Below are 11,433 nucleotides of genomic sequence, written 5' to 3'. Positions count from 1 at the left end.
CTTCCATCTGGCAGCTGCTTTTTCGATACATGAGAGCCCCATCAGTGCTGCACACTGGGTGAGCTATTGTTTTCAATTCAAAGAGAGAACTCATAAAACCGTTCAGTTTAGCTTTTGTGTGACACTGTAAATACATAATGCCGTTGATTGGGTTGTTTTTTTTGCCTACTCTTCTTATGATAGTTTTCTATTCGACTGAGAAGAATATCTAATAAAGCCTAAAGAAAATGGATAAGGGCTTCTTCAAATGCTACTTTATATTCTTAGGGGGAAAAATATCTTTCCATAAAACGACATTGGTTTATTTATTTGTGCTCCATGAAGGTTTCTGACAACTGCCAAGTCAGGCCCAGTGAGCAAAAGTCAAAAAAAGGGTTCCTCTTAAAAAATTTTAATTAAATTGTAATAATAATAATAATAATAATAATAATAATACATTTGACCAAAGTATGGTCTGGCTAAGAGAGAATATGGGCTTAACTAACACCAATTGTTTTTCTGATTATGTTCAGCCTTGGGACATGGTAATGTGACAGCCACCGGATAAATGCGATAAGAAAAACCTCACTATATTCCTAAAAATATGACATATGTGTCGTTAAATTCTAAAACTCCAACCTGACAGGGTGAACAGATAAAATATGAGTTTCAGGATATTCCTCTGCCAATGAGAACCTCAAGTAGTTACAAAAAAAAAAAAGTAGTTGGAGAAAGGGTAGCTATGGTAACCAGGTTGAAGTGCCCCAGATGTTATCTCCCTTGTTGGTCCTGTGCCGAAACCAGAAACCTCATCAACTCATCTGGGCAACCACCATCAAACTAAAATACACCATCCCCCCTGTCAGATAAACCTGCTTCTGATTACTTTGATCGCTTCTCATTTCTCGTGCGCCGAGTGTCAGCAACCTGCAGGTTGTCTCTTCCAGGACGAAACCAGACAGTGGAGCATGATTATCATGTGTTCCTCGGAACGCCAATCTGCTCTCGAGGACAGGCAATTTCTGTCAGCATCACCGACTCCAGTGGCCCAAGCAGCTCCTCTTCATCTCACACTTTAAAGCACACAGGTGCCCATGTGCAGTCAAGTGTGCTTCCATGCATTTCTTTGGACGATCAGATGACAGGAAGGGAGAAATGAGATAATACTTTTGTTTACAACTCTGGAGCGAGCGTGTATTTGTTTTTCTCACGCCTTCTTTTATTAGATGTGTGTCAGAACAGGTAAAGTACCTATTTATTCCTTCTGCATAAATGTGTGTCATATCCAATTGAGAGTGACAGATCAGTGGCTTAACTACTTGACAAGGAAGCCAAGGCCAGTGCACTTGCATTATTCATGAGCATCACGGATGTGTTGATGCCACACTTCTTTGGCACAGCACAGATAGTACAGCAGCAAAATAATGGCCATGCAGATGAAGTCCACTGGTGCATCATCAAAAGCAGCCTTACAGCAGCACCTAGTGCTCACTGTATGAAAACCAAGTGATCTGAAGGCATGCAAACAGCTCAACATTTAGTTTTTTTATTGCACAATAATGTAGGTCTTATGTGAACATTAATGGCATCACTTGTTAAATAATGAATTCAATGAGTTTAGCCACATCATTTGGAAAACTGAACTCTAATCATGCCTGATAACTGCCTGATTTACAGATTCAATAAATCACCAATAGAGAACCTGTCTGACAAGATGAAGTAGGCTAAACCATCTCAAATATCAACAGATCCTTCTGTTTGTTATTACAGAGAATGTCTTTAAGTAATGATATTCATGTTTACTTATAAATTTATCCAACTTATTGCACACCTGCTTTGGCATTTCTAACGATAATGAAGTGTATACAGCTCTTGAGATTCCTTCGGTTTTTGATAGTAAAATCCTTCCATATAATGACAGGTCACTCATCAGCCACATGTTAAATTTAGTTATTTGTTGTATAATGGGATCAAAGTTAGTATTGTAATGTAAATTGTTTTTTGTCAATAACCACTCCAGTGACGTGTGGTAGGGTTCGTAGCTGGTGATCAGATTTACAAATACATACACTCTACAGAGTAGTTTCATTGCAAAGTGCTGAAGGAGACTGATTGAGCCAAACCAATTAACCAAGAGACATGGAAAAAATATTGATTATTTGTTAAAAATATTAATAAAACTAAATTATTTGTCATTTGACTGGTAACAGTTATAATGGATTTCTGCATTGTGACACATTCAAAAACCATAACCCACACAATGCACATTTCATTACAAAAACAAAACGTCTTACCTCTACTTAAAAATGAAGTCCAGCTGCGCTCTTTCTGAAGAAAAATATCGGTCACTTTCCGGTAAAAGTTTTCTTTATCTTCTTCCGTTTTAAAAGTCTCTCAGTCTCAATGGAGCTCACTGCCAGGGAGGAAAGCCTTCCTTGATCACTCTTATTCCGACTGTATGTTTAGAGTCTCTTTAGTGCTTTACTTGTTTAGCAAAACTCGCTAATAATACATCCATATTGACTCTACTGGGGATCACGAGCGGTGCTCCTTGAGCGCCCCCTGCCTAGAGGCCAAGGAACTGCCGGCCTCACCTACAACCCGTTCTTATGATCGCCCAGCAGCACGAAAACATATTACCTGCACACAGTTTAATGACCAAAACACAATTCGTAATCCACATATATTAAATTGTGGAAAATCAGTTCATAACTGTTTGAACAATTTAATTTATGATCTAGAGACAGGAAGATGCATTCACGGAATGGAAGTCAGCGCAGTTAACATGGGATTGCGCAATCCCAGGGGAGGCCAAGCTCGCTGCGGCCTCACCACCAAGGATTTACATGAAAAATAGCGAAATGTCTTCGATTTTAAAGAGAATATGATAAAAAATCAGGAAATTAGATTAAAAAATAACTTTTAATACAAATGACTGAGTGAATCACAATATATATTATGTTATCTTTATTATATGTTTTCTTTCTTTCCATGATGACAAGTGAGGCCTGGCTTCACTTGTCTCCCCTGACTGCACGTCACTGAACCACTCCTAGATATGTAACTTTATCTTTAACAGGAACGTCATTAGCCTGAGTTGTATACTATTGATTGCTTTAATCAACACCTTCAGAAAGTGGGTTACCCTGGTTCCTGGTTTGGGGCCCACCCAAGGCCCATCACAAACCCATCTGGGCAAACAAATTAGGGGCCACCATGGAAACTGAGGACAAAACTGCTGGGTCCTAGGTGGGTAATCCAAGCGGGCCCCAAATATCAGACTCAATTCTACACATCTGTTTACCACACAGGTTTGTTGGCTTGGGCTGATTTGGGGCTCATCTGAGGCCAATCATAAACCCATCAGGGGAAACACACTTAGGGCCACCATGGAAACTGAGGGCAAAATTAGTTGGGCCCCATTTGGGGTTCACAAGTGGGCCCCAAATATTAACCTCTGCTACTCTCCACTTGGGCCCCACACATGCATGTAGGTATAGTAATTAAGTAGTTTGCACAGGAGGTGCAGAGAGTGTTGTTGAATCTGACCTGAATTGTCTGGTTAAGATTGTTTTTTTTGGTTGTTTGTTTGTTTGTTTTACTTAAAATAAATCAAGAATAAATAATCTGTTTTTATCATTATGTCACCCACAATGAAATTTTGGTAACAGACACTGGCTCAGATTTCATAACACACAAACATAAACAACACACCATGTTCAAGTAGTTGGCTGCACTGACAACACTTCCTGAGAAGCTAAAAGTGTGCAATCCTGAGCCTTTTGATAAGATTTAAATGTTCAGGTCAAAAAAGAAAGTTAGCAGTCATTATACAGATGTAAATTACTACGCAGTTAAATGTATCAGACAAAACACTCACTGAGAGCTTGAGGTTGCAATTAGTCATTAGCAGAAGTGTTCAAGTTAATTGATGCTCAAGTCATAAAAGACAGGCAGACCGTTTGCAGAATGCTTTAAAAATATACTATGCAGTCGCATGAATAGAGAGGCTGGAGAAATTACATTTGCAAACAGTCATATATATATATATATATATATATATATATATATATATATATATATATATATATATATATATATATATGCATGTTTTCTTATTAGTTAGTTAAACTAGCCAGTGTCACGCGTTCACTGAGAGAAAATTCCCTATTGAAACAAGTATCTGTTCGATTCTATCGTATTTGCTGATGTTCAGACAGTTACATCTTTTTTTTTTTGTGATCAACACATTAATAGGAGTGATAAAATAACAATTAATAACATAAGAAGCGCCATCCTAAACATGGAGCAGGAGCTGGTTGAACCAAGCTGTGCTTAAGCGTTAGAACAATTTACCAGAACCGGAGATGTTTGTTTTTCCGGAAGTCCTTGAACGCACCTCCCTAACTTGTTGCTCCACAGACACCTCCTCCTCTTCCTCCTCCTCTCTCCATACTCCTCCTCCTGCTGGTGCTGCTGCTGCCCGCCGTGTTCCTGAGCTGCAGCTCCGCCGCTCAGCCTCTCATTGCCGAGCTGAACAGGGAGCAGACATGGCTGCCAACCGGGTCATCGTGTACGGAGGCAAAGGCGCTCTGGGCTCAACGTGTGTCCAGCATTTTAAATCTAAAGGCTGGGTGAGCTAACGCTAGCTACACGCTAACACTCCGCTAAGTCCAAAGCTAACTGTGCACGTTTTCTGTTTTTAAAATTATTATTATTATTATAAATGTCCTGATTTTTGACCGTGTTTGTGGAGCAGTGGGTGGCCAGCGTGGACATTGCTGCTAATGAAGAGGCGAATGACAACGTGATTGTGAAGTTGACTGAATCTTTCACCGAGCAGGCAGGACAGGTGAGTTTCAGGTGTGGCTGAAAGTGTGTTTCTCTTTTCTTTTTTCTTTTTTCTTTTTTTAGGGGTCTGCAGCCTTTATCCCAGAAAGTCATTTATGCCCCCAGTCCAGATAAATAAAACTAGAGACACAGCTGTCACATGACGTACAAAAGAATACAACTTAACATTCTTATGTGCACTATAAAGAAACACAGTTTTATTTATATTTTTGATAAAAAAAATGAAATAAAACCATATTTTCTAAAATGGAATGTTTTTTGTGAAAAAAAAAAACCAAAAGTACAAACTTTCCAACATCATAGCAAGAAAAATAGATCTACATAAAATATTACCGGTACTTGTAGTGTCATTGCATTGTGGAAATTCAATACAATTAGTAAGATAACAATTAATTTAATGTTCCCCAATGGGGAAATTCAGGTGTGACAGTGGCAAGTAATTAGAAGAAATAAAAATACACGGAAAGAAAACTAAACTGTCTAATCTAAAGTTAGCTCTAAAAAAAACACCAAGAGTAGAATATAAGGATAAATCCTATTAGATCTATATTTTAAAACTTTTTTTTTATTACCATTTTAAGTGATTAAGAGCCATTGTGGAAGGTCCAAAAAGGCGGCTTTTGGCCCTGGAGCCACAGGTTGCTGACCCTCACCCTAGCCTAAAGTGTAATATTCATCTATTTACACAAGGCCACATGTAGAGTTTGTCCATGTTGTTGTAATAAACTAGTTTCACATTGCTTTTAAAACATGTGGCATACTGTAGCATTCAAGTCTCATTCTAAAAAGCTATTTTTCTACGTGAATTATTTAGTTGTTTGTAAATGAGTAATATAGATTTAGTTCATAATCAGTAAAAAAAAAAAAAAGTTTAAGCATGTCTTTAAGACATTCCTTGCTCCTGATTTATAATTGATATCCACAATACATTCATATTTTTGATCATTACATTTATTTTCTGTTGGTTTTGTTATAAATCCGTTAGTTGACTTGTAATTGTTTCACATACTCAAATATCAGGACGTTACAGTTAAAAATGTAACTTTTTACCATTAACAGCAGCAACAGAGAATATTCTGCCTTGAAACAAAACTGCTTCATGGTTTATCTCATTAATCATTAAAGTTGAATTCAAATCAGTTTATCGATGAACAAGACACACATTTTTATGCATGAATGTATAAATGGATCAATGCAGTGCTACAGGCAGATTCACATCCAGTTACCTACGTGGAAGTTATAATAAAATGTTGGTAAATTCAGGTTGTGATGCCAGTTGTTTAAGTTTTCTATCTTAAAATAATGAATCGACATAATTGTCTGTATTAACTTTGCAGCAATACACAAGCACCAGTTCAGGGATTTAATAAAAAAAAAAAATCCTACATTAAAGTGAAATTACACAGTTAATGGCAGTGATTAGACTACCATATTTTTTTGGACTATAAGGCACACTTAAAATCCTGATGGTGCGCCTTTATATATGATTAAAGTTGTGCTTACTGACTGATTTTACTTGGTACAATGTGCTCAAAAATCTGTTAAATGAATATTCGGAGCTTTACAGTACACTGTGTCACTACTTGATCGGACCCCTGAGCTGTCTACAAGACTGCCTGACTGTAATGTTGAAAATAGAAGTGCATTCATGTAAAGGCCCCCACATACTCGGGCATACTTCACTCCGCAGAGGTCCGCGTACTTGAGGAGTACTCAAAGTGGATTCTGAGCGGATTCTGTGCATACAGGTACGAGTCACACTATAAACTCCTCGGAGGCAAGAAGTCTTTACATCAAACTGTTTCATATGTGACACTGAGCTTGATACCCTGAGCTGCTCCAAGCAGGCGGTCTCCAGGATGCAGCATCACCGTCCCTCTCTGTTCTCACTGACAGGTGGGAGCCTGCTGGAAAAGAAACGGCTCTAGGTGCTCAGCTAGCTAATCACACATTTTACCCTCCGTTCCGCTGCTTCGTCCCACTGGCAGGAAGTCTGGGAATTGTAGGATGTAGGCAACTCAACTATGAAGGGTAAAACGTCTGTGGATAGTCCAAGCTCACAGTATGCGTACAGTATGCCTGAGTATGTGGGAGCCTTTAGGTTTATACATGGTATTCAGATTGCAAAAAAATATATATATATCCTAAACAGATAAGCAAAATGAATTTTGGCTGGCCCTCACAAAGCCCGAAACTCGGTTTAATAGAAGGTGAGTAGAAAGTAAGAAGGGAAGCTTACAAACCTGACTCTGTTACACCATTTCACCTGGACGAATGGGCCACATGTCCAGCAAACTGTTCTGAGAAGTCCTACAGTTTAAGGGCAATTCTACGAAATGCTAAGGAAATGTATTTAAACTTCTTAATGAGGGTAAAAACTTATTCTGCTCATTATTAATACATTAGCAAAGATAAAGAATTTTGGTAATTTTAACATCTAATAAAGGAAAGTTTTAAAATGATTTAATATCAGACATTTAGGGGTAAAAGGTTGATTATTTTATATAGTGTATGTAAACCTCCGGTTTCTATTGTAGATGTGACTGTTTCTTGTTTTTTTTTTTTTTTATATATAAGGAATCCAGTGATTTAACAAAACACAACTGTGGAGGCAGGTTGCCTGTCAGCCTCAGGGCTTCACACAGAAATACAACATTCCCCTATGTCAGACAGCTGCCCGGGGGCCACATGCGGTCCCTGGGTGGATTTTATGGATTTTGTTTTTTTATTAATCACTCCACTCCACAGCAACTACATTTAATCATATTTTGGGATTTATTGATAATCTAAATGTATAGCCAGTTTTGGCTGTTTTTTATCGTTAAACATCATTAATTGGAATTTACTGTCCGATAAATTCAAGTTCTTATAAGAATTTTTTTCAGGATAATGGTGAGCAATGCATTAAATGCCGTCCCTTAATAGCTGCATTCGTTTTTAATTTGTAAGTAACCTGGCTGCAGCGTTCGGAAATGCTGAACCACTTCAGTGAAGCGTTATCATGCTGTTCGCTGCGAGCTCTGTTCCTGAATATTCTTCGCTTTGATTGTTGTGCTGAAGTGATGGGTTTCCATCTGGAGACGGAACAGAATCGTTGGTGACATTTAAATGGCATTCAGCTGCCGCCCGAGCCCTGCGGATTCATGAAAAGCGTCTTTTATTTGCAGGTGACGGCGGATGTGGCCCAGCTGCTGGGGGAAAACAAAGTGGATGCCATCCTGTGTGTTGCAGGCGGATGGGCTGGAGGGAACTGCGGTTCCAAAGGTCAGAGTTCAAAGCTTTTATTTGTTTTGACATTAATCATCAGCCAACCTTTCTTCAGTTGAAATGGCTGCATTTAAAGTCTTGAGTAATATTAAAAAAATTAGTTTAGCTTAAAAATGGTAGATCTGAAGAAAATGACGCTCTGTTCTTCAGGCTTTGTTCAGCTTCTTACTTGACATCATTTACTGCCAGCGCTAGAATTCAGGTACGACATAAAGGAAATCAGCAATTTTGGGTTGAAAATAAGTCCCTGGAAAGTGAGATGAGATGACCAACACTACTATTGAATGAAAGACTCAGACAGGTTAAACACTGCATATGTTGTCCATTCTGTAAACTTCAGATTTAGACTGTCTCAACACTTTTAGATGAATAAATTCTCCTTAAAGATTGAAGTTTGTGAAATTAAATTTGTGACTAAAACTAAACGGTCTGCTTTTAGTGCAATCAATCAAACAAGCTTTATTAGCGGGCGTAGGTCCATGATTAGCAGTGGCGTCTCTGGCATGATACGTTATTTTGTGATGCATACAACCTGACTTTGATGACATTTTAAATGAAACATGCTAGAAATGCCATTTCATATAAGCTAAATGTAATTTAATTTTTATACATAAAATTACAAATAAAAGCTCACTAACAATGTTAATTTATTGAACAGAAAATATTCACATCAATCTCTCAATGAGCTAGCAAGGATGACCAACACTAGATTTTCCCACACCATCCGGCAGAATGTAAACATAATGTTCGAATTTCCAGTGTTTTGATTGGACGATCTGAGCTTGGTGCCACAGGATTTATGCCCCACAGCTGTCTACTGAGAGCGTGTTGGTCATGCTCACTGCGATTTCAGATGTTCATTATTTAAACAAATGTTGGTGGGCCGGCCCCAACATCAAGGCACCTCAAGATGATTTAACCTCTGAGCTTGTCAGTTTTCTGTCAGACTTAGATATATAGACACAAATGTTTATAACAGAATTGTATTGGTAAGCGAATTGGTCTTTTTTTTTTTACAATATTAATCTATAAAGAACGATCCTGCCCCACGAACATAGAGCTTCACTGCGACATCTGGTGGCCCCAAATGCAGAGATCCCGCATATGATTTCACAGATAATCATCTAATGCTGTCTGTAACAGATTTTTTTAAGAACTCTGATTTGATGTGGAAACAAAGCGTGTGGACGTCCACCATCTCCAGCCACATCGCCGCTCGCCATCTGAAACCCGGAGGACTGCTCACCTTGGCTGGAGCAAAAGCGGCTCAGTCAGGCACAGGAGGTGAGAGACAGTTTTATCGTATTTACTGCTTTCATCGTAAAAGCTCAACGTTTGTTTATGCACCACGTCAGAGATCCAAGCTTTGTCCAGGAACGGGTTAATCCTGGGATCATTGGAGGGGAAATATACCGAAGAATAGATTCCTATGCTTTCATGCTCTCTATGCCTCTAACGTATTTGCTCCCATTGTTGTTTAATGCAGCATGAAAAGCTTTAAAAGTCAAACATGTGGGAAGGGTGTCAAGGTATTAGGAAGCAGCAATTAAGTTGTTTTGATGCTAAAACGGCAGACACCAGCCATAAGACAGTTTTTAATAAAACGTTGCTGTGGAGACGAAAACGGTGAATTAAATGTGTTTCCGCTCGCTGGACAGAATACTCTGTGAGGTCTTTTTACTGTGAACGCAAAGCAGAAAGGCATTAACCCTTCTTAATTATTAGGTTATTAATTGCAAGTCATACGGTCATGGCATATCGTGCAGCCCTGCTCATTATTTTTAATTAACAGTTAAGTTATTGTATTTGCTAAGTAGGGGGAAGTAACCGCTTCAAACATGCATTTCCTCGGATGTTTGAGTAAGTGGTTTTTTATCTTTACCATGTGACATGAGTCCAGCTGCTCTGCCTCGAGGCAGCGGACAACCACTGGTCTTGGGGGTTGTCTCACCAGGGAGCTCATGTGATGGACTGGAATCCAACATTAGCTGCTCAAAGCTGCAGCTCAGCACTCCTCTCTGAGCCGAGGCATTCATTGGCTGCTGGTTTAAGGAAGACGATGACTCAGCAGTTTAGGCTCACGCAGACGCAGCGTGTTAGCCGCACATGACGCGCTCTTTAAATTGAATTTGTTTAAGGAACAGCTGCTCCTATGTAAAACAAAGTTAAAGCTCTGCTGTGATTATTTACACAGCATTGTCAGGAGATGAATGGTTGTAATCACACTTTTCCTTCGTTGTTTGTTTGATTCAGCTGGATTGAGGAGCGTCTGCCTTTTATTTATTGTTTTTATTTATTTATATATATATATATATATATATATATATATATATATATATATATATATATATCTATTATATATATCTATATATCTATCTATATATATATATATATACTATCTATATATATATATATATATACACTGACTTTCTTTTTTTCAACAAATACATATAATATGCCTAATATATAGATATTAGGCGATTTTATGCTAGATTTGATAACTAGCCTTATCCCAGCAAAAATGTAAAGCACCCTAGATCAAAATGAAGTCAAATCACATAAATGGCTTCTCTTATTTTGGTTGAATTTGGGATTTAAATTAAAAGCCACCCAATAGGGAGTGTTTCTGTTTGCTTGGTCATGTAGATTTTAGATTTATGATTTATCATTTACTGTGCGTGTCTGTTCTCATTCCATTTTGTTTTCAAATATAGAGAAGGTAAAAGGCTATTGAGAGACATCTGTTAAATGAATAATAAATCCAGAAAACGACACATTTGGCAGAGTTTAGTCTCAACTTCTTGGGAGATTCGCCTCAATAAATCATTTGCTGTTTTTTTTCTCCTTTTCAGAACTTTATTCCTTGATCTCATGTAGTCAGGCGGCTGCTTTTAAACAAGGTTACGGTGAGGCTGTTTCTGAGGCTAATTGAATTTAACGGGATAGAAGCAGATGGGCTCTCATTGGCGTTGTCACATGTCTGGACCCGGAGGCTAAACTTGTGCTTCCTGAGAAGACGAATGCATGAAAACAGCTACATTGCACTTTCATATTGGTCTTAATTTTTCTCTTTTAGGGAGAACAAAAGCTCTCAGGAAAAGTGCCGCCGCCCCTTGTTTCTATTGGTCAGTAGATTGTGAGCCAGTCAGGATGGTTGAAGGGGGTACCAGATGCTTGGCATTCCTGTTAGAGACTGTGAGAATAGACGCTGATGAATTCCAGATGCTGAGGATTAAGAAGAAAACAATCAAGATGTTGTATTAGCCTAACGATAGAAATGTTGTATCCTGGCTGTCAAAGCCTTTGTACTACATATAGCCGCGCTGTACAGCCAAC

General features: G+C 38.4%; 1 protein-coding gene across 1 annotated transcript in view; it reads left to right on the top strand.

Annotated features, from left to right (window-relative positions):
• The first annotated feature begins 4,416 nt into the window (after nucleotides 1-4,416).
• Nucleotides 4,417-11,433, top strand: part of qdpra (quinoid dihydropteridine reductase a) — a 28,078-nt gene continuing 21,061 nt past the window's right edge. The window contains exons 1-4 of the mRNA XM_036127183.1: nucleotides 4,417-4,613; nucleotides 4,739-4,831; nucleotides 7,998-8,094; nucleotides 9,241-9,381. Of these exons, the coding sequence (XP_035983076.1) occupies nucleotides 4,530-4,613; nucleotides 4,739-4,831; nucleotides 7,998-8,094; nucleotides 9,241-9,381 (415 nt within the window). The 5' untranslated portion in view covers nucleotides 4,417-4,529. The remainder of the gene's footprint in view (nucleotides 4,614-4,738; nucleotides 4,832-7,997; nucleotides 8,095-9,240; nucleotides 9,382-11,433) is intronic.

Source organism: Fundulus heteroclitus, chromosome 23, assembly GCF_011125445.2.
Source record: "Fundulus heteroclitus isolate FHET01 chromosome 23, MU-UCD_Fhet_4.1, whole genome shotgun sequence".
NCBI classification, from domain to species: domain Eukaryota; kingdom Metazoa; phylum Chordata; class Actinopteri; order Cyprinodontiformes; family Fundulidae; genus Fundulus; species Fundulus heteroclitus.
This window is presented reverse-complemented; position numbering and strand designations above follow the sequence as displayed.